The sequence below is a fragment of the Colius striatus genome, chromosome 19 (assembly GCF_028858725.1).
Source record: "Colius striatus isolate bColStr4 chromosome 19, bColStr4.1.hap1, whole genome shotgun sequence".
NCBI classification, from domain to species: domain Eukaryota; kingdom Metazoa; phylum Chordata; class Aves; order Coliiformes; family Coliidae; genus Colius; species Colius striatus.
Genome location: NC_084777.1, coordinates 5,227,640 through 5,246,791, shown reverse-complemented (window position 1 = coordinate 5,246,791; position 19,152 = coordinate 5,227,640). Strand labels below are relative to the sequence as shown.

Here is a 19,152-nt window from a genome sequence, read left to right as displayed (position 1 = left end):
CTGGGGGAAGCACAGGAAGGGGAAGACTCGTCGGTCAGGCTCAGAGCATCCTCAGGCATTGGCTAAAGCAGCAGCTGGGGTTGTCCTGGGTTAGCACATCTTCCTCATCCCGGCTGCAGCACCCACAAACCAGCCCTGACACCCCTCCACGCTGCAGGAAAAGCCCTCCAGCACCCACCACTGCTCCCCCAGCACCCACCACTCCTCCCCCAGCACCCACCACTGCTCCCCCAGCACCCACACCAGCACTCAGCTGCTGTGAGGGTGCAGCTGGGGTCTGAACTCACTTTGCTTCTCCCTTTCACACCTGCTTCCCTTCATCTTTAGCAACCCCCTGCTCACAAATTGCAGCCTTGCAGCTACTCCCCTGGTTCAGAGCTGAGAGTTGGGCTATTAGCCAGGCAGGCTGATGGGCTCTGGCTGCCTGCTCCTATTAGAGGCACTGCGGGGAGGACTTAAGTGCATTCACCTGAGCCGGCCTCATCTTCCCATCCTACCTGCAGTGCCTGGGTAATGTGAGCGCAGAGGAAGGTGCTCTCCATCCCTCTGCTTTATGGGGCTCAGAGGTGTCCCCCTGGCAGCAGGGTCGGCTGAGCAGAGCGGGGGGAGCACAGTGCGGGGCTGCCGGCAGCGATGCCGCAGGCACTGGGGTGACCTTGAGCGTGGGCAGAGCTGCTCTGCCTCCCCTTCCTCCTCCTCCAAAGGCTCAGAAAGGGGAAATGGATTTGTAGCTATTATTATTATTTGCTGGAGATGTTGCCCTAACAGTCAGTGCAGGTGCTGGGGGGCAGAGGGTCTGGCCCCCGAGGGGCTGCTGCATATGCTTCTTGCTCCTGCACCAGACCCAGCCGTGCTCAAGTCCCTGCCTCTCACCCGGTTGCCCATCCTAGAGCCAAATCTCAGGGTGCAGCCAAGTCCAGTCCTGGGAGTGTGGGGAGGTTCCTGGCCCTTGCTCATTGCCCCCAGTTGCCTTTGCCTCTTCACTGGCTCTGCTGCCCAGCAGGCAAAGCAGGAGGAAGACAGACAGACAGACAGAAAGATAGATGGCCACCAGCCACTCACCTCTGTGCCTCAGGTGGTGCCCCAGCGCTGCTGGCCCTGGCACTGCTCCGTGCTGGCCCCAGACTGAGCTGCCCAGCCCACCTCGCTGCCATTAAATACCCGCCAGCACTAATTGCTGTGTCAGCCCCCAAGGCACATGGTCAGCTGCAGGGCTGTGGCTGCAGGGGATGGATCCCAGCAGGGAGGGGGCTGGAAGGAGCAGGGGGATGAGTGGCCACAACGGGAGTGCGGCAGCACTGGTGATTAACAGGTCTCCTTCATTTGCTGCCTCATTTGGAGGAGATGCTGCTGGGTGTGAGGAGATGCTGGGTGCCAGGAGACGAGATCAAGGGTGAGGTGTTGAACTTCTTCAGCATGAGGTGAGGGAGCCCTGGCCCAGGCTGCCCAGGGAGGGTGTGGAGGCTCCTTCTCAGGAGGTTTCCAACCCCACCTGGACACGTTCCTGTGCCCCCTGAGTGAGGGGAACCTGCTTTAGCAGGGGGTTGGGCTGGAGCAGCTCTGCAGGGCCCTTCCAACCCCCAACACTCTGGGATTCTGTGATTTAGGCAAACCAATGCCAGGATGAGCTGGTTCCTGGAGGGCAGGGGGCCATGCCATGAGGCTGACAGGAGCTGCAGTAGTCTGGTGCTGCTGCCTTTGCCACCACCATGGCAGGTTCCTCTGCTGACATCCCCTCACGCTGGTAACGATGAGTTCCTTTTATTAAGGAGTTTAGAAAGTCCACGTGTACAGCGTCAGACACCACTCACACATGACCTAAACTTCACAGCACGGCTACACACCACGACCTGGCCCAGGCCTTTGTGGGGAAGGTACGTGGCCAACTCCTGGCCTCCCCCCAGCTCTGCAGAGGTGTCACCACGGACGGGTTCAGCCTAATCCGGGGCTGTGTGTGCTCTGGGGACTAATCCCGGGCAATCCCAAGTCTCAGTGTGGATTAAATACCTCTGGTGCAAGCCAGACCTGAGGCCTTGGGGAGGCCTGGGTGAGGAGGGCAGTTACACAGGGGTGTGCTACCAACAGGCTGCAGGTACAGTATCTCCTCCCAGCATGGATAAGCACCAGTGGGCAGGATCCAGGGAGAGGATGAACCTTCCCAGCCAGGGTGTGTGGCTCTGTCTGTCTTCTTGTCCTGAAGAGAAGCTTCACCTGAAGGCAAAGGGAGGCGTTGTGTTCCCTGCCAGCGTGGGAGCCTTGCTGGAGGAGTCTGTCAGGCTGTGGGAAGCCCCTCAGAAATGGCCCCAGGCTGTTGCTTTTGTGGTGGATGGGAAAGGCTGAGCTCTCCCAGATTCCACCTTTGAGAAACTCAGCCTGGCTGGCAGCTCCATGAGAGCAGGAGCAGTGGTAGAGCTTGGGGCTCATCCTCACCTGGGGATGTCTCTGGCAGAAGGGAACCCCAGCTCATTAGTTGTCCCCATTTCCCTGGCAGGATGGGCAGATGGGGATCCTGACAGGATCCAGCACATGGGCTGAGATGGGGAAAGATGAAAGAAACAGAGAAGCACACAAGGGTGTAGAGATCTGGCACAGCTGGGAAGATGAACCTTTGATCTGCCCATGCCTTAAACCTCCCTGGAAAGAGGGACAGCAGGAGCTTCCCTCCTGTCCTCAGGCAGTCTGTCCATCCCACGGTGTTTCTTGGGGCCAGGGCCCAGCACAGGGACTCTGCTCCCCACTGCTGCTGTAGCTTGTTTCTTTGGAGGGGGTTTTTCTGGACAAAGCCCCCCATTTGAGTCCTTGCAGGGAGCCAGAGGGAGCAGCCAGCCCCACACCCCACTGCAGCTCCTCCTTGGGCCGGCTGGCACGAGGCAGTGCCTGCCACCCCGTTATCAGGGCCCTGCAGATGCTAAGCCCCTCTCGGGGCTTCTTTTTGCAAAACCTTAATGGGATTTGAAGAAATGAAAGGCTTTGAATATCTGCAGGTGTGGAGCCAGAGCGTGGCTCATGCTGGGTGAAAATGAATGCAGGTGCCTGGGCTGGGAGCGAGCAGAGGGGGCTCACATGGGAACAGGGGGATGTGCTGTCCCAAGCCAAGGGTTTGGGGAAAGGTCACAGCTTTTGGATGGTGAAAGTCTGATGTGAATCCAAGTAGGTCTGGTTGGGAGGAAGGAGCTGTGAAATGCAGGCTGAGCCTTCCTCACCACCTCGTCGTCTCTGCCGTGCTGCCAAAACAGCTCAGTGCTGTGCTGGCTTGTGGGTGTGTGTCCTTGCAGCACGCTGTTGGTTTGCTTTGGGATGTCCCAGCCTCCTGTGAGGCTCCAGGCGCCAGGACAGGGACAAAAGAGTTTGCAGTTGTCCTTTTCCAGCTGCATTGCTCTCGCAGGGGAAGTGGTGAGCCTTTTGCAGACCAGAGGAGGAATCACGGGCACGGTCGGGTGTCCGTGGGGGCTGCAACCCAGGCAGTAGCACCCCATCCCCACCCCCAGTAGCACCATGGGGTGAGCTGGAGCCATGGAGCTGCAGCCCATAGTCCTGGGGGCTCTGTGGGGCTCAGGGCCCCCACGGTGAGTGGCCCCCCAGTCTCTTTGCCAGTTTGGCAACACCGCTGCTGAGTGTCTGTGCTCAAAGTGGAGATGAGAAGAGGTGCCCAGTTGAATCTCTCCCTCCAGGTAGCCCCTTCTCTTCCTTGCCAGACCCCCCTGGGCACTGCTTCCTGCATCCCGCTGTCCTCCAGACTTGCTTTGGCTGCAGGGGACCCGTGGCAGTAGGAAGCAAAGGTCCAGCAATGTCTGTAGATGCCAGGGAGCCAAAGCCACCCTCTCCAGGGGCAGGCGCTCCCCAGCGACCCCTCAAAGATGGGACAGCCCTTGGGAGGATGGGGAGGACGGCAGGTGGAGGGACAGGGCTGCAGGGTGGTGGGGAAGGGCAGGGGGCTGGGCAGGGAGTAGGGGCAGGATTCTGATGCCATCCAGCTAATTCTCCTCCCGGACTGGCCGGATCTTCATCTCGGTGAACTTGAGGGAGTACTGCCAGCCGGTCCAGGAGGACCACTCGATGCCGTCGGCGTAGGAGCTGTGGTGGCCCCTGAGGTACTGCCCGTTGAGGTTGGAGGTGTGGCAGTTGCGGTACCACCAGGCACCGTGGTAGAACGCAGCGCAGTTGTTCTCTGAGTGGTCGTTGTCCAGGTCCTTGGTGGTGAACTTCATCCCATTGTGCTTCAGGAAGGAATCTCCTGTCACCAGACAGGGAGGAAAGGAACTGTGATGGGCCCTGTCTGCTCCTCACCCTGCCCATGGGCTGTGTCCCACCCCGGGGGGAACCCCAGTGGGGCTCATTCAGTGACGTCCAGGGCACCTGGGGTCCCCTGGGCACCCCGGTGGGGCTCATTCAGTGATGTCCAGGGCACTTGGGGCCCCCTGGGCACCTCAGTGGGGCTCATTCAGTGTGTCCAGGGCATTTGGGGTCCCCTGGGCACCCCAGTGGGGCTCATTCAATGGGCACTTGCGTGTCCCTGCAGCCCCTCTCCTGCCTCCAGCTCCACACAGCTTCACCATTGCCAGAGGACAACAGCACCACCCCAGTGAGGGCTGCTCTGGCTGTGGGCTCCCCTGCCCCGTGGCACCACACACATCCCCCCATCCCCGTGCCCTACCTGCCGTGCCCGAGTAGTCAGCGATGGAGACGGGGTACCCGTCCTCCTCGGGGTCCACGGAGAAGAGCCCCACGCCGAAGCTGCCGTAGTGGGCGAAGGCGGTGCCGTTGTCGAAGTCCTCCAGGTCGATGCGGAGCTCGTAGCTGCTCTGCACCGTCAGGATGTGGATCCGCTTCAGCCCTGCGGCGGAGGGAGGAGGTGTGTGCAGGGACCCCCGTGGGGATGGGCTGGGTGGGGGGGTCCCTGTGGAACAGGGGGTGGGGAGGGAGCGGTTTCCACCCTCCAGGCTTGGCTCTGTTACGGCTGCACGGCCAAGGGCACGTGCTCAGCTCAGGGGGCAACTGCCCCCGTGGTTCCCAGCTGCTGGGTCCCCGTGGCCATCACTCCAGGGATGGTGTGAGTGCTGGCAGGGCAGTCCTGGTGTCCCTTCATGAAGGAGACCCTGGCATCCCCCTCTCCTCACCCTGGGCTTTGCCCTCGTGCCCAGGAGCGGGTACCCCACACACCTAACCAGTGCTCCCCAGTCAGCTTCCCGAAGCCGTCCCGGTAGGCTTCCCAGCCACGGAAGAAGTTGACAGAGCCGTCCTCCCTCCGCTGAAACACCTGGGGAAGGAGACACAGGGCATCAGTCCTGGGGCTGCTCTGAGCCCCTGTGCCCCGAGCAGCCCCCCTGCTCCCCACCCCTCCCACAGCCGCTGTGTCACACAAGTCAAACCCTTTAACTCCGTCCTTACACAGGGACACTGGAGCAGGTCCCCAGGGAAGTGCTGCATCCTTATCTGCTGCTCCCAGGGATGGGTGAGTTGGTTCAGACTAACAAATCCTGCTCTGCATCCTGTGCCTGGAGATAGGAGCAGAGCTCAGGAACCCCATGGTGTGCTCCTGGGAGGGGTGAATGCACTGCACCCAGCTCCAAACAGCCTTGGATGGCTCCAGACAGATGTGGCACGTGGGAGCAGAGGTACAGACAGACATATGGACAATGTGACTCGAGATCCAGCCCTGCAGCACGTTCTGCCAGGTCAGTCCAAGCCATCCTGCCAACGGTGGGATGCTCAGTAACAAAGCAGCTGATTCCCCCCTCCTGGGGCCCTGCTCTCTCTCTTAGGCAGCCACCCCATTACCAGCCATTGTATGGCCTCATCAGTCAACAGCCACTGAGCACCCCAGCCCCAGAGGAGCCCTCCAGAGCCCCAGGGCTCAGCGTGGCCTTTCCCTTTTGCTCTCCCATCTGCTCAGCAGCATGCCATGCCCTGTGTGTTTCATCCCCTTTTATCCCTACTTTCGGGTTTGATTTATTGACAACGATCCAGAAAATGCTGCTCCTTGCCCAACCATTTGAACTTAATTAAGCCTCCAGCCCTGGATTAATTGCATTAAACTTGGCTGAGCCAGCCTGCCTGACTGCCACCAAGCACCACGCTCCCGTGGCTGAGGCAGGAGGGGTGTGGGGGGCATGGGGGACACTGTGGCTGGCAGCCAAGGGGCCAGAGCACCATGGTGCCACTGAGCCCCTTACCCCACTGACAGCACCCCAGGATCGGGCCCCACCACCCAGCCCCACACTGCCCTGGAAGCTGCTGTGCTTTGCTCTACTGTGAGGATGCTCCTGCTCTCCTACCTGTGCAGGGTTTCATCCCAGCAGGCAGAGACTCACCCCACGAGCTTCACACCAGTTTGCCCTTCACCAGATGGGGTGTTTTTGGGGCCCTGGGTGCCCGGTGCAGGCTCCTCAGCACAGCACAGCTCTGATCCTGCTGTACTTACCTTCTAGAATTAGAGCCTTAATTTTTATCCCTGCGTTGAGCACTTGAGAAGCTGTGGTTAAGCCTGTCTAAAGGGGCTTTCTTTGGGCTGGCTGGGAAGGGGGGATGGCATGGCTGGACAGGGGCCCAAAGCTGATTTTCATCAGCCAACATTGGCTGTGGTGCTGCTGCATGGGGAAGGTGGTGGAAGCAGCACCGATGCTCTCACTTAATCGGCTTTGACCCGTGGTTGTAAATAGGCCAATTGCCTGCGAGGCGCCCAGGGAAGCGTGAGGGGCACAGGGCACAGCCCAGCAACCACCACGGGCACCAGAGGAGCCCTCAGAGCCCTGCTGCCTGCCAGGCTCAGCTCCAAACAGCTCCAACCCAGGCTGGCAAGTGCTGCATGTCCCATGGCCTCCTGCTCCATCCTCACCCTTCCTCACGGATGGTCTCTCCTCACTCACACACCCTCCTCTCCTGCGTGCAGGGTGGGACGTGGGAGCCTCCTCCTTGCCCCCCACACCAGTGACCTGCAGGCTCCCAGGCTGCCATGCTCCCAGCCCTGCCTCACTGCTTTTTTTTCCTCCTCATCAAATATGCATCACCCCCTCTTAAGCAAAAAGGATTTCCTTCTCCTCTTGAAAGGCAAGGCTGAAATATTTATCTCCCCCGCTCTCTGCCTCCCCCGGTCGCGCAGAGCTCGCGGGGCAGAGACAGGCTCCTGCAAAGGCACCAGCCTACAAAGATGCCTTCAAGAAACAGCCTGTGCCTGCCATGGTGTTGGCAGCAAGGGAGGGCTCTGCTCCCTCTGCCTGCAGCCCCTTGATGCCAGCCTCCACCAAACCCCGGCGGGTTTGAAATCCCACTGCAGCCGTAGCACTGGGAGATGCTTGGGCATCACTTCTCTGCCACCACAGTCAAGGGTCATGGCACAGCCCCCAGAGCCCTGGGGCCTTCCTCTGAGCCACCATCACAGCAGGGAGACCATCATCATCTTCAGACCCAGAGCACCCCAGGATTCCAATCCCTGAGCACCACAGCCGGCAGCGCTGCCCAGCGGGGCCCCAGCTGCTCCCGCCTGTCCCCACCAGCACAAACGTCTCATCCTCCTTCCTGGTGACATAAATCACGTCTTTTGGAAGCAGCACACGGCTCCCCAGGCTCAGCTCACCCTCTGCCTTCAGCTTCCCCCAGCCCACGTGTAGGTGCATCAGTGTCTGTCACACCCCCAGCCCTCCCTGGGGCCGCTCTGGAGGGTGCTGAGCGGCCCAGCGCTGTCCCCACGGATGTCCCTGGCACTGCAGGTGCCTGTGAAGCTGGAAGCTGTCACTTGCCATCACCACGACCCTTGTCCTGCCAGCACAGCCTTTCCTTCAGCTTTCCCACCACTTCCCAGATGCTCCGGACACAGAAAATGATGCTGGGGCAGAGGGAGCCATGGGAGGGCTTTGTGCACGGGGCATCTGCCAACTTCCCAGGACAACAGTCCATGAAGAGGCAGCTCTGTCAGGCCCCCTGGGATGCCAAACCTCCCCTGCCCTCCCTCACCCCATCATGACTTTAATCAAGTGCTGGGGGTAAGTGTCGAAGGGGGCAGTCGGGGTCAGGCTGGCAATTACACGGCTGCAGGCTGGCACTGCTGCGGGGCTGGGGTCAGCCCGGGGGCTGCTGCAATTAAAGTCATCACCGAGCACGGGATGGGGACGCTGCCACTGGCACTGCTGGGCACTGACCCACAGTGGGCAGGACTGAGGAGGGGCCAGAACGGACTGAGGGGTGTTGTGGGGGCTCCTCAGCTTTTCTGTGTTTGCTTTCACATCACTCTGCCCTGCATGGGCTGGCTGCCTTCTCTGACAGATGTCTGCTTGTCATCTGCACACAACAGGCAGCAGAGAGCCCCAGAGCTCTCACAGGAGGAACAGCCAGTGGTGGGGAGAGGGCAAGGGCTGTGCCTCACTCAGCCTTCCCAGTGAGACACACAGGAACAACCAGGGACCCTGCCTGCAGCAAGGGGACAGGGTGACACTGAGATCACGCCGTGGGGACGGGGAGGTGCTGAGCAGCCCCAGGTGAGTGGCTCGGGATGGGTTTGTCCCCAGTGGGGCGTTGGGGCGGTTCTCCCCCCTCCCTGGGGTCTCTAAGCCCTCCATGCAGGCTCAGGCTTAGTTCAGCAGCTCCCAAGCTCCCGAGACAAAATTGATTCAGCTGCTGCCATCACTTCCACCCACCCACCCACATGCAAATAAGCCCAAATGTCAGGAGTAATCGCTCCAGAGGAGGAAGGGAAGGAAAGCTCAGCTCTGCACCACAGCACCCAGCTGAGCCAGGGCTCACCTGGAGCTCGGGTCAGCCAGTGCCCCAACATCCCCAGCCCCACAGGCGATGGCTCAGACACCCTCTGCACCCCGAGGGACTGGAGGTATGTTTGGGAGCTTCTGCTGCAGAGCAGCCCTGAGAAACCGGAGCCTGGGGGCAAGCACCTTTGGCCCTGCTCTGGGTGCACCAGGATGCTGGAAATCAACTTGGTTTGACTCCTCTGCCCGGGGCCGTGGTGGGTGTTGCAGGCAGTGCCCTGCCAGCCCAGCCACCGTGCTACCAGCTGTGAAATCATTTGCTTTGCCCCCTCCCCAGCCCAGCTGGAGCCCTCCTGCCTGCAGCAGCTTTAAATAAGCCTCTGAGTGTCTCGCTAATCACCTTGGGCTGCTCTTCAGACAGCACTTGAGCAGTGCTGGTGCTGGTGGAGGCTGTGCAGGGTTTGCAGGGATCCTCCCCATCAGGGGGAGATGGTGGGATCTCCCCTTTTCCCTCTGTGAGCCTCCCAGGACCTGGGGTCCCTGGGGCTGTACTGTGCCTCAGTTTCCCTGCTGCAGCTGCTGGTACCAACCTGTGCATGACAGGCTGCTCTTCCCAGGGGTGGGCTCTGGGCAGACTTAGGCCAAAGGCTCATCAGCCCCCCGAGGGCAGGGGGGCTAAGCTCCCTCCTGGCACTGCTCAAAGCTGCTTAGAGGAATCAGATCGTGGGGATTTGTTTCCTAGAGCACCCAGCTGGAGGGGTGCTGTCTGCCTGGGCTCACCCAGCATGTCCTCAGGGGAGAGGCTGCCTGATCCCTGCCTGAGTGAGCCCCTCACCACCTCCCTGGGACCCCTCCCCAGCCCTGCCAGCACACTGAGTGATGCTGCTCTGGGCAGGGGCTGCTCACACCCAGCACAGGGAATGCCAACAAGCCTCTTTGGTTTGCACCATAGAATCACTTTGGTTGGAAAAGCCCTTGAAGCTGCTGCAGTCCCAGTCCTCCCCTCACCCTGCCCAGCCCACCACTAACCCATGGCCTCAGCACCTCAGCTCCAGGGCTTTGGGATCCCTCCAGGGCTGGGCACTCCCCCAGCTCCCTGGGCAGCCTGGCACAGGGCTGACACCCCTCTCAGGGAAACAGTTCTGCCTCAGCTCCAATCTCAGCCTCCCCTGGGGCAACTTGAGCCCATTCCCTCTTGTCCTGTCACTTGTTACTGGGGAAAAGAGGCTGCCCCCCAGCTCCCTGCAGCCTCCTGTGAGGGAGTGTCAGAGAGTGCTCCTGTCTCCCCTCAGCCTCCTCTTCTCCAGGCTGAACACCCCCATTCCCTCAGCCTCTCCCCAGCACCCTTGTGCTCCAGCCCTTCAGTGTCCCTGTGGCAGTGAGTGAGGGGCCCAGCACTGAACACAGCCCTGGAGCTGCAGCCTCCCCAGGGCCCAGCACAGGGCATCCCCACAAGCATTGATCCCCCATCCCAATGACACATCCAAGCTCCAAGGGTGACCTCTCCCACCCCTGGCACCCCAGCATGGGCACAGCCAGCCCGTGGCCAGCACTGCCCTCGCCCAGTGGCCCCAGCACCCCGGCAGCTCACCGTCCAGCCACCCCCATCCGTCGTCATGTCGCAGTAGACCTGGAAGCCAGAGGGATAGTGTGTGGGGAAGATGGAGTAAATCCCATCCTCTTGCTGTCCACTCACATAGATGTCAAAGCAGTCTCGGGGCCGGGAGCCTGCAGCGTGGCATTGGGGTGGGGTGGGACGAGAGGAAAGCTGGTTAATTAACGATCTAATTTAATGTCTTGCCATTTCTTTCAGGCTCTCAACCTTGCTGCCAGCTCTAGTTGGCAGCTCGCTGCTGCTTTGCTCTTTCCCTCCTTTCTCCTCTGGTGCTCAGGGTGATTGGTGGCCGGAGGGGACGCAGCCGCCACGGGGACCCCCCCAGCAGCTGGTGGGGACCACCCCCGTGTCCCTGTGTGACAGTGAGGGCAGGCTGGGACCCAGCTGGGGAGGAGGGAGCCAAGTGAGGATGAATGTGAGTGTTTCAGCAGCTGCTGCCCTCTGCACCCGGGTGAAGGCAAGCGGGTGCTCCTTGCTCTGCCTTCGCCCCAGATGTGTCTGTGTGCGGAACACGTGGGTCTGCAGGGCTCCCAAGTGGCTTTTGTGATGGCTTGGCAGGGTGGTTTATGGACAACTGGAGGTCACATGGTGAGAAACACCCCTCCTAGGGCGCAGATTTCCATCTCCCTCCTGCCTCATTCCCCCATTCTCCTTGCCAGCACCCCTGCTGTATTCAATCCCATCTCCAGGTCGGTTTCTTGGGTGGTTTTCTCTCTCCCCTCTCCTCATGCAGAGACCTGCTGAGGGCTTCCCTCTCCCTGGGGGCCCCTGAGGATGCCACCTCACCGTTGGAGCAGCCCCGGGGCCGTGCTCCCCTGGCTGGTGCTCGCTGCAGGTCGGCCTTGAGCCGGGGCCGGGCGCCGCCACGTTCCTTCTGCAGCGTGTCCAGGACGTCGCTGACGGAGCTCACCAGCCGAGCCATGTTGGTCTGGCTCTCCGAGAGCAGCTGTGGGCAGGGGACACGTGCAATTGTGGTTAAATGTAGTGAAACCCCTTCCACACCCCAACCCCGTGGCCACCCCACTGTGGGGATGCTCTGCCCCAGCAGCCTGCGGGCAGCAACGCTCCCTGCCAGGGTATGGGCTGATAGAAAAGCCAGAGCATGTCCCTTACAGCATCTCCAGTGCTTTTTGGCCTGGGATCAGGGTCTGGATAGTGCCTATAGAGAAATCCCTGAGCTGGGGTGTGTTGGTGCCACCTCTCTGTGGGATAAAGTGAGTCTCTGGGGAAGGGACAAGGGACAGGCTGGTGGAGGCAGCAGGAATAGCTGTGTCCTGAGACAGCCGCTGTCCCCCGAGGTGACCTGGGCCGGGCGAGTGACATGGGGTGGCTGCAGCAGAGCAGCAGGATGGGGATGGAGCAGCTCCAGCTGAAGGGAGATGAGCACCAGGAGGGACAAGCACGGAGCTGAGCATCCAGCTGTGCCCCTGCTCAAATGCCCAGCGGAACCCCGGCGTGCCCAGGTGAGCATTTCAACACAGCTCATGGGTTGGGAAATTCTGGGGGCTGTAAATAAGGGAGGGGTGCTGATTGCTGCATGAACCACCCCTGGGATGGGCCTGTGCTGTGCTCAGCTTTGCTCAGAGCCCCCAGACGGGACACAGAGCCATGAGACCCACAGTGTGAGAGGCTGCCAGCGAGATGCAGGGGGCTGATGAGCTGGAGCTGCAATTGCACTTCCTACCCTGCAATTCCCAAGCACCCACCTTAAACCTCAGCTCCTTCTGCTGGAGGTTTTTCCCCTGGACACCACAGGTAAGGGGCTGCAAGCAGCCACGTCCCCAGGGACGTGATGAGATCTGTCCTCAAGGCACTGCCAGCCCCCAGCTCACCTGGATGAGCCTGCCCTGCTCTCCTTGCAGGGCGCTGAGCTCCTGCCCCATGGCGCTGTGCCCCTTCTTGAGGCCGTCGCAGTCGGCGCGCAGCTGCACGGCGTGAGTCAGCAGCTTGGCCACCTCATCGGCCACGGTGACCAGCAAAGCCTTCTGCTGGCTCTTGGTGGCCTTGGCCTCGGCGTCGTGGTCGGTGAGGGTGTGCAGCAGGGAGGTCTGCAGCCCTTCCAGCCGCCCCAAGGTGCCGGCGCCGTCGGGGCAGTTGGGGTCGATGAAGATGTTGATGCGGGAGCTGTCGGCTTTCTCGATGGTGACCAGCGCGTTGGCTTCCTCGGGGTTGGTGCTGATGACGGGGGGCGGCTCGGTGCCCGGCGTGTGGTAGTGGTTCATGAAGAGGATGGCTCCGGTGACTGTGACGGCCAGGAGGACGGCCACCGAGAGCAGGACGGTGCACAGGATGTACCCGCAGCTCATCCTCTGGGGACAGACAGACGGACACCCTCGGGACCCGTCCCTTCACCTGAGAGGTGAGTGCCGGCCCTGGCGGGCTTTAGGGGAGTGTTGCAGCAATGAGGGAGGTGCTGTTGGTCAGGGAGGTGGCTGAGGAGGGATGGTGGGTTCCTGGGGCTCTGCCGGGGCTGGAGGAGGCTGTGGGTGAGTGTGCTCAGTGAGCAGAGCAGCTGAACCCGCCTGCAGCTGGGGGATGGCATCACAACGAGAGGAAGGTGCAGCAGCCGCCTGCTCCGGCTGCCGTGGTTTATTTACGGCTCAATACTCGGCTGAAGCAGCCCCAGTGCCCCAGGAGGGGGGTGTGTGGGGCTTCCTGCCACCCTGGGCACAAACATGGGGAGAAAAAGCAAAAATAGCCCTTGTGTCCCCCAGAGTAGCGACCATGAGACAAGCAAGGAGTGGAGGGAAGGCAGGGGATGTCCCCAGCAGCAAGGAGAGGCTGCAGGTCAATGCTGGGGCCACATTGCTCCTCAGTGCCAAGTGACAGGACAAGAGCAAATGGGCTCAAGTTGCCCCAGGGGAGGCTGAGAACAGAGCTGAGGCAGAACTGTTTCCCTGAGAGGGGTGTCAGCCCCTGTGCCAGGCTGCCCAGGGAGCTGGGGGAGTGCCCAGCCCTGGAGGGATCCCAAAGCCCTGGAGCTGAGGTGCTGAGGGCCATGGGGTAGTGCTGGGCTGGGCAGGGTGAGGGGAGGGCTGGGACTGCAGCAGCTTAGAGGGCTTTTCCAACCAAAGTGACTGTGTGATCCCATTCTGTGACCTGCTCTTCATGGGACATCTCCCAGCTGCATGTGTCCCTGTCCCTCTCACTCCCTCGCTGCCTGCCCAGAGCTTTCTGGAGAGGGAGAGATTCTGTGGGAAATCTCTGACCCCTGAACCCCTCCAGCAGCTCAGCTGCTGCAGGGACCCATCGGCTCGGCCTGTGGGAGCTGCTCCAAGCACACCAAGAGCCTTTTCCCCTTGCAAAGCATGAAGCATCAGCACAGAGGGAGCGAGCTGCCACCCAGTCCCATCAGCCCCCCGGCCCCCCACCACCTCCCCTTCTCATTACACCTGCAGGACAGAGGCTGTGATTTTTTCCCCTGACCCTGGCCATGGCTGTCACAAAGAATTGCAGGGCTGCCAGAAAACTGCAGATTAGGAGAGACAAAGACTACTTTCCCCAGAAAGGAGGAGAAAATTGCTGCATCTGCAAAGATTTCCCAGGCCCTGTCCCCTCCTGTGCACATCTATCTGGAGTGACACCTTCCTTCAAGCACCCTTCATTCCATTCACGCTCCCACAACCATTTGCATTAAGGTGACCCCGGCTGCAGTGGGACTGTGTCTGGGGGGCCAAGGATGCCCCATCAGCCATAGGGGATGCTCTGGGTTTCTTTCCCAGCCCGTGGAGTGAGGCTGGAGCTGCCAATGGCCTGGGGCTGAATGGGAAACCACCCTGCAGGGACCTCCTGCAGGAGGCAGCCTGAGGCTCAGCCCCTGGGTGTGCATGAAAAGGAGATGTCAAAGGCAATAAGGGGAGCTTTCAGCAAGCAGAGGGTCGAGGAGTCTGCCCTGTGTTTGTAGACATGGAGCCTTGGCTTGGTGGCATGAGGGGCACCTGGGAGCAGCAGGACAGGGGCAGACAGAAGTGGAAGATGCCCGTTGCAGATACCCTCACATGGACAAGCAGGACCAGGGACTGCCCCAGCCCCTTGGTACCTGGTGAGTGTAGGAGTTTCAGGAGGGATGGCTGCTAAGCAGAAGCCAAGGTTGAGTGATGTGGGATCTCTGGGGTCTCCAGGGCTGCCCAGGCTCTTTCAGTACCTTCAGCTCCCCAGCTCTGCACCCTCCAGTCCCACACACTGCTGCTCCCCACCACACTGACATCCCCAAGCCCAGACATGCCTGGTGGGACGTGCAGATGAGCTGGGACAGCTGAGGGACCCATCTGAGCATTGAGGGTTTCAGCAGAGCCACACAGGGCCACTGCTCTGTAAATCCCAGCCAGGCTTTAACACACCAAAATCCTGCAGCTCTGCCTGGGAGCTGTATCCAAGCTCTTTCCCAGCCTTTGAGCCCCAACATCTCTGCCCTCCCACTGGGAGCTGGGGCAGGACTTGGGGGCTGAACCCCTTCCCAAGTGACCCCCTTCTGCTGGCGACCACCAGATCCTGAGCTGTGGCAGCTTTACGAGTCCCACGGCATTTTGCTGGCAGGTTGTGTTACCTGGCAACCTGTGGTGGGGAGAGGAGGGAAACAGCCAGCAGCACCAACAGTGCTCCAAACTTGGAGGGGTGGGGGGAGAGATGTGCTCCCAAAACCCTCAGACACAGCCCTGCTGCAGCTGTGGGTCCAGCTCCCAGCATGGAGCTCTGCCACATGCTCCTGTTCCATCATGGCCATGGCCCTCTGACTCCAGGGGTATCTGCTGTCTGTTGTGTGGCTTTGGGCTGCAGGATCTTATTGCCAGAGCCTTCAGGCAGCTGCAGAGCATCTCCCTGCCCTGATTATTGATGTCCCCCTGCAGATCTCCATGGGGATGGACATCCTCATGTGCCCAAATCACTCCTTCTTAAGAACAGGGGAAGCTGTGGGGTTGGGAGATGTTTGGGACAAGCAGAGCTTCACTTGCAAACCTGCCCTGTAGCTGGAGCTCAGGAGGCAGCCCCAGGCAGGAACTGAGGCACAGATGCCCTCCTGGTGTGAAGCTGAGTTGGGCTCTCCATGTCCTGCACTGTCTCACACAGCATCTCCATGCTTGGCTACTGTGTCCCATGGGGACCTAGTCCTTGGTGCCTCAGCCCTGCCATGTATGCAGCCTGTGGGGCTGTGGGTCCCCCAGCCCTGATGCCCATCATTCATCCCCCCACTAAGCATCCCCCAGCCTCCTCAGGCAGCTGGATGGCGAGGGGCTGTGCTGGGTGTGAGAGCCAGCAGCTCTGGCACACAGCCCATGGGGAGGGAAGGACAGGAGCCAGCTTGTGCCCCTGCCCTGGAGCTGAGATGGAGGTGGGCTGATCCCCAGGGAGCACGGACAGAGAGCGGGTGGCAGGAGAGGCTGAGCTGTGCCAGGAGAGATGCTCTTTGAGAAGGAGGTGCCCTTTGCTCCTGCCAACGCAGCTGCTCTTTGCCAGGCGTCTGTGGGAGGGTGGGCAGGGACAGCAGGCAGCCCTGGGTGCTCTGCCCCTGAGCTGTGCCCTCAGCCAGGTACAAACCAGGACCTGCTCTGAGGCAGGTGAGCACAGTGGTCTGCAACACCAGGGGCAAACTTTAGCCCAGGTACCCTCACCTTACTGCCGGGGTTCACCCAGCCCTGAAGGAGCCTCAGGGCAGCGGGGGCTGCTCTCCTGCCCTCCCCCTCCCCCCCAAGCCGTTGCTCCAGAGCTGCTCAAGCAGCTCGTTTTGCATCTCAGCCTCTGCCCCGGTGCCTCTCCACCCTCCCTGCCCGCCCAGCTCTGCTGCTGCTCAGCTCTGTGCAGGGCTGCAGCTCCGTCCCTGCTCACCCTGGGGCAGGGGCTGTACCCCACAGCCCCCTGCCCGTGCCCTGCAGTTCCCCCCGTGCCCTCCCGCAGCCCAACGCTGCGCTTCGCCCGCTCCCTGCAGGCACGGAGGCAGATGAGCTGAATCCTGCTCCCGTTACCTGTTCTCCTCTGTCATCCAAAGCCTCCCTGCTCCTACTCCTACAGCACAGCGAGAGGAGAGGAGAGGAGAGGAGAGGAGAGGAGAGGAGAGGAGAGGAGAGGAGAGGAGAGGAGAGGAGAGGAGAGGAGAGGAGAGGAGAGGAGAGGAGAGGAGAGGAGAGGAGAGGAGAGGAGAGGAGAGGAGCTGGTGAGTGCATCGGAGCTGGCTCTGTGGGTGAGCACGCAGGCGAGCTGGAATGGGTTTCCACTGGAGCTTATGGGCTCTGGGAGCCCAGCACCATCTGCACAGCACATTCTGTGCCTCCTTTGAAAGCCCCTGAGTGAATCACCGGCTCCAGGCTGTTTGTCCAGCCCCATATGGGTGATGGGGATGGATCCATCCTGCTCAGCTCATCCCCGGGGCCGTGGTGGGGCACAGAGCCGGGTGAGGAGCAGCTCTGCCCGGATCCCTGTGTGGAGGGGCTGCATGCCAGGCAGGCAGCTCTGCTGGGAAGGTTTCTCTCTCGGGAGGGTGTGTGGGGCCTCCCGTGCCTCTTGGGGTGGCCAGAGGGGCTGACTGGGGAGAAGAGGGTGCAGAGAAGGGTGTGCAGATGGGAAAAGTCAGGCAGAAGCCCCTTTCCTGCATCGCTGCGGGTGGAAGGGAGACAGGGAAGCTGCAGTACTTGGGAGTAAGTGGGGGTCTCAGGGCCGGGGCTGGCTGCTCCTCCACATCCCTCTCCCAGCATCGGGAGCCAAGCGAGAGCAGGAGCTAACCGCTCGTCTCCTTCCCTCCACTGCCCGGCTCCGTCGGAGATTCGCTTTCCCTCAGCTCTTCCCCGGCACGTTTTGCCCACACTTCGCACTTGCCTACCTGCTCTCTCGTCTCCCCCCGCTGCCCCCTGCCCCTGCCCGGCCCGGAGGAGCTGCCACACGTGCCCTGGGTTGTGCAAACAGACCATCCCCCGCGTCTCATCGCAGTCTCAGCCGCTGCTTCACCGCACCCACCGCAACGCCGGCCTCTGCCCCCTCCCAAAAAATAACCCAGGGGGGCTTCTGGAGCTCGAGAGGGGCCAGGTTGCCGCGGGTCTATGAACTAAGAGGGATGGCTCTAGCTGCAGCAGGGAGCCGGGATGTCGAATCCCTTCTCCAGGGTTATTTAAGCAGTTTAAAAGGTGCAGCGGGTGCTCGGAGGGGTGTGCGGCAGCCCCCCGGCATCGCCCGCTGCCCGGCCGAGGGGCAGCCCCGGCGCTGGGGGCTCAGGGGACACTGGCACCGCAAATCAATGAACTCAGTCATTTGGGAGGGGTGGGGGGTGAGGGAGGCGACCCGGGGGGGCTCCACGCGGGATGAGGGGTGGGGGCCGCTCACCCCACGGGGCTGCACCGGGAGAAAGGCTCGCTGAAAGGAATGGAGGGGTGGGCTTGGATGGGACCCCCGGGCTGTCCCCGGCCCCGCCGCCCCCCGCCCCGTACCTGCGATTTCTCCTGCTGCCCGTCCTCAAGTTGCGAGGCTCCTCCCATGGTTTTCCAGCGCTCGTTCCCCATCGTGCCGCCAACTTCCAGCCCAAGTACCCAAACCTCCCCCCTCCTCCCCCAGGCCCCCTCCCCGGGAGCGCAGCCCCCGGCCCGCCCGTGCTGCCCGGCTCGGGAGGACGGGCGGCGGCGGCGGCGGAGGAGGAGGAAGAGGAGGGAGGGAAGAACAGGAGGGAGGGAGGGAGGACACGGGCACGGACACGGGGGTGGATCTTCCCTCCCTGCCCGCCCCACTCCCCCCACCCGCTCGCCTCTACCTCGGGGACGCTTCCCCCTCCTTCCCCGCCCCCCGCCGTGCCCGCCCGCCCCCCGAGACCCCTTCTGCGATGCCTCTGGGACTCTCCACACCCCCCCCCCAGCCCTGCCCTGAGCCCCCCCCCGCCACTTCAGCAGCTCCGGAGTAATTTCGGGTGTCTATCCCCCCCCCTCCCCGCTCCGGGGCTCCACAGCTGCCCAGATGTGGCTGCACAGCTGGAGGAGCGGCAGCAGGTAAGGTGGGGGTTGGTGCCAGCGGGCACCGGGATGTTTCAGAGGAACGGGGAGGCAGATGAGGGGGTCACTCACCCCCTTTCCAAAGCTACAGTCACCTCCTCAAGCTCAGCACCCCGTAGCAGGGTACAAACAGTGCTTAGGGATGGGCAGGGTGCTGGGCAAAAGGGGATGCATTGGCATCGCCCCCCCAAAAGCCATTATGGCCAACAGTAGCCAAAGTGCTGGTGGAAATCTGGTGCTGGCTGAGAGGAAGCAACGGTCGAGCCCCCCGAGCACAAGGGGTCACACCAGTGCTCGCTGGAGCATCACTTGCCCAAACGCCAGCGTTGCCAGCACAAGGCAGCGGTGCTGGCCCTGCGTGCCACCAGCTCAGTCCCTCCCGGAGCTGATTGAGCAGCAGCTCTCCCGGCAGCGATGTGGTTTTTCTTTACCGTACCTTTGCGGCACCTCGCTTAAATCTTTTATTTGCCGCTTGTCTGACCCGCGGGCAGGAGCGTTGCTAAGAGGTTCAGAGGAGCAGCGAGAGCTCAGCCCTGCGTTCAGCGGGCTGGGAGGGGGATGGGTTCTCTCTCGATGCCAAGAAACCCCTGGGAAACCTTCTAGAGGGGGGTTCTGCAGCCCCCCCTGCACACTCAGCCTGCAGCAATGGGCTGTGCCCTGGGCAAGTGGCACAATGGGGCTTGGGGGTTGTTCCAGCCCTTCTGGGTCTCTGTCTCTGCACCTCACCAGGAGCTGAGACCCCCCCAGCAGCTCCTGTGTGGCTTCACTGGGGTGGGGGCTGGCTGCCTGCAGCAGCAAGGAAGGAAGGCACAGGGGTGGCAGGTTGGATGTCCTGTGAGGTCTGAGCAGCTTCCTCTGCAGGACACACACCCCATTT

At 61.7% G+C, this 19,152-nt stretch overlaps 1 protein-coding gene across 1 annotated transcript; it reads right to left on the bottom strand.

The window, feature by feature from the left end:
* Positions 1-1,810: 1,810 nt before the first annotated feature.
* Positions 1,811-17,818, bottom strand: FIBCD1 (fibrinogen C domain containing 1). Its single transcript, XM_062011515.1, has 7 exons — positions 17,724-17,818; positions 12,144-12,620; positions 11,098-11,257; positions 10,288-10,424; positions 5,161-5,257; positions 4,655-4,834; positions 1,811-4,234 (listed from the first exon to the last, which is right to left on the bottom strand). The coding sequence occupies exons 1-7, from the start codon at positions 17,793-17,795 to the stop codon at positions 3,975-3,977; spliced, it is 1,383 nt and encodes a 460-aa protein (XP_061867499.1). The 5' UTR covers positions 17,796-17,818; the 3' UTR covers positions 1,811-3,974.
* Between the last annotated feature and the right edge of the window lie 1,334 nt (positions 17,819-19,152).

What these genes read in the sequence shown, in the direction of transcription:
- FIBCD1 (XM_062011515.1), bottom strand. Translation starts at nt 17,795, where the DNA reads ATGGGGAACGAGCGCTGGAAAACCATGGGAGGAGCCTCGCAACTTGAG. An exon ending in GGCAGCAGGAGAAATCGCAG is followed by an intron (nt 12,621 to 17,723) that starts GTACGGGGCGGG and finishes GTCTGTCCCCAG; the next exon opens with AGGATGAGCTGCGGGTACAT. An exon ending in CGGATGGGGGTGGCTGGACG is followed by an intron (nt 5,258 to 10,287) that starts GTGAGCTGCCGG and finishes CTCCTTCCCCAG; the next exon opens with GTGTTTCAGCGGAGGGAGGA.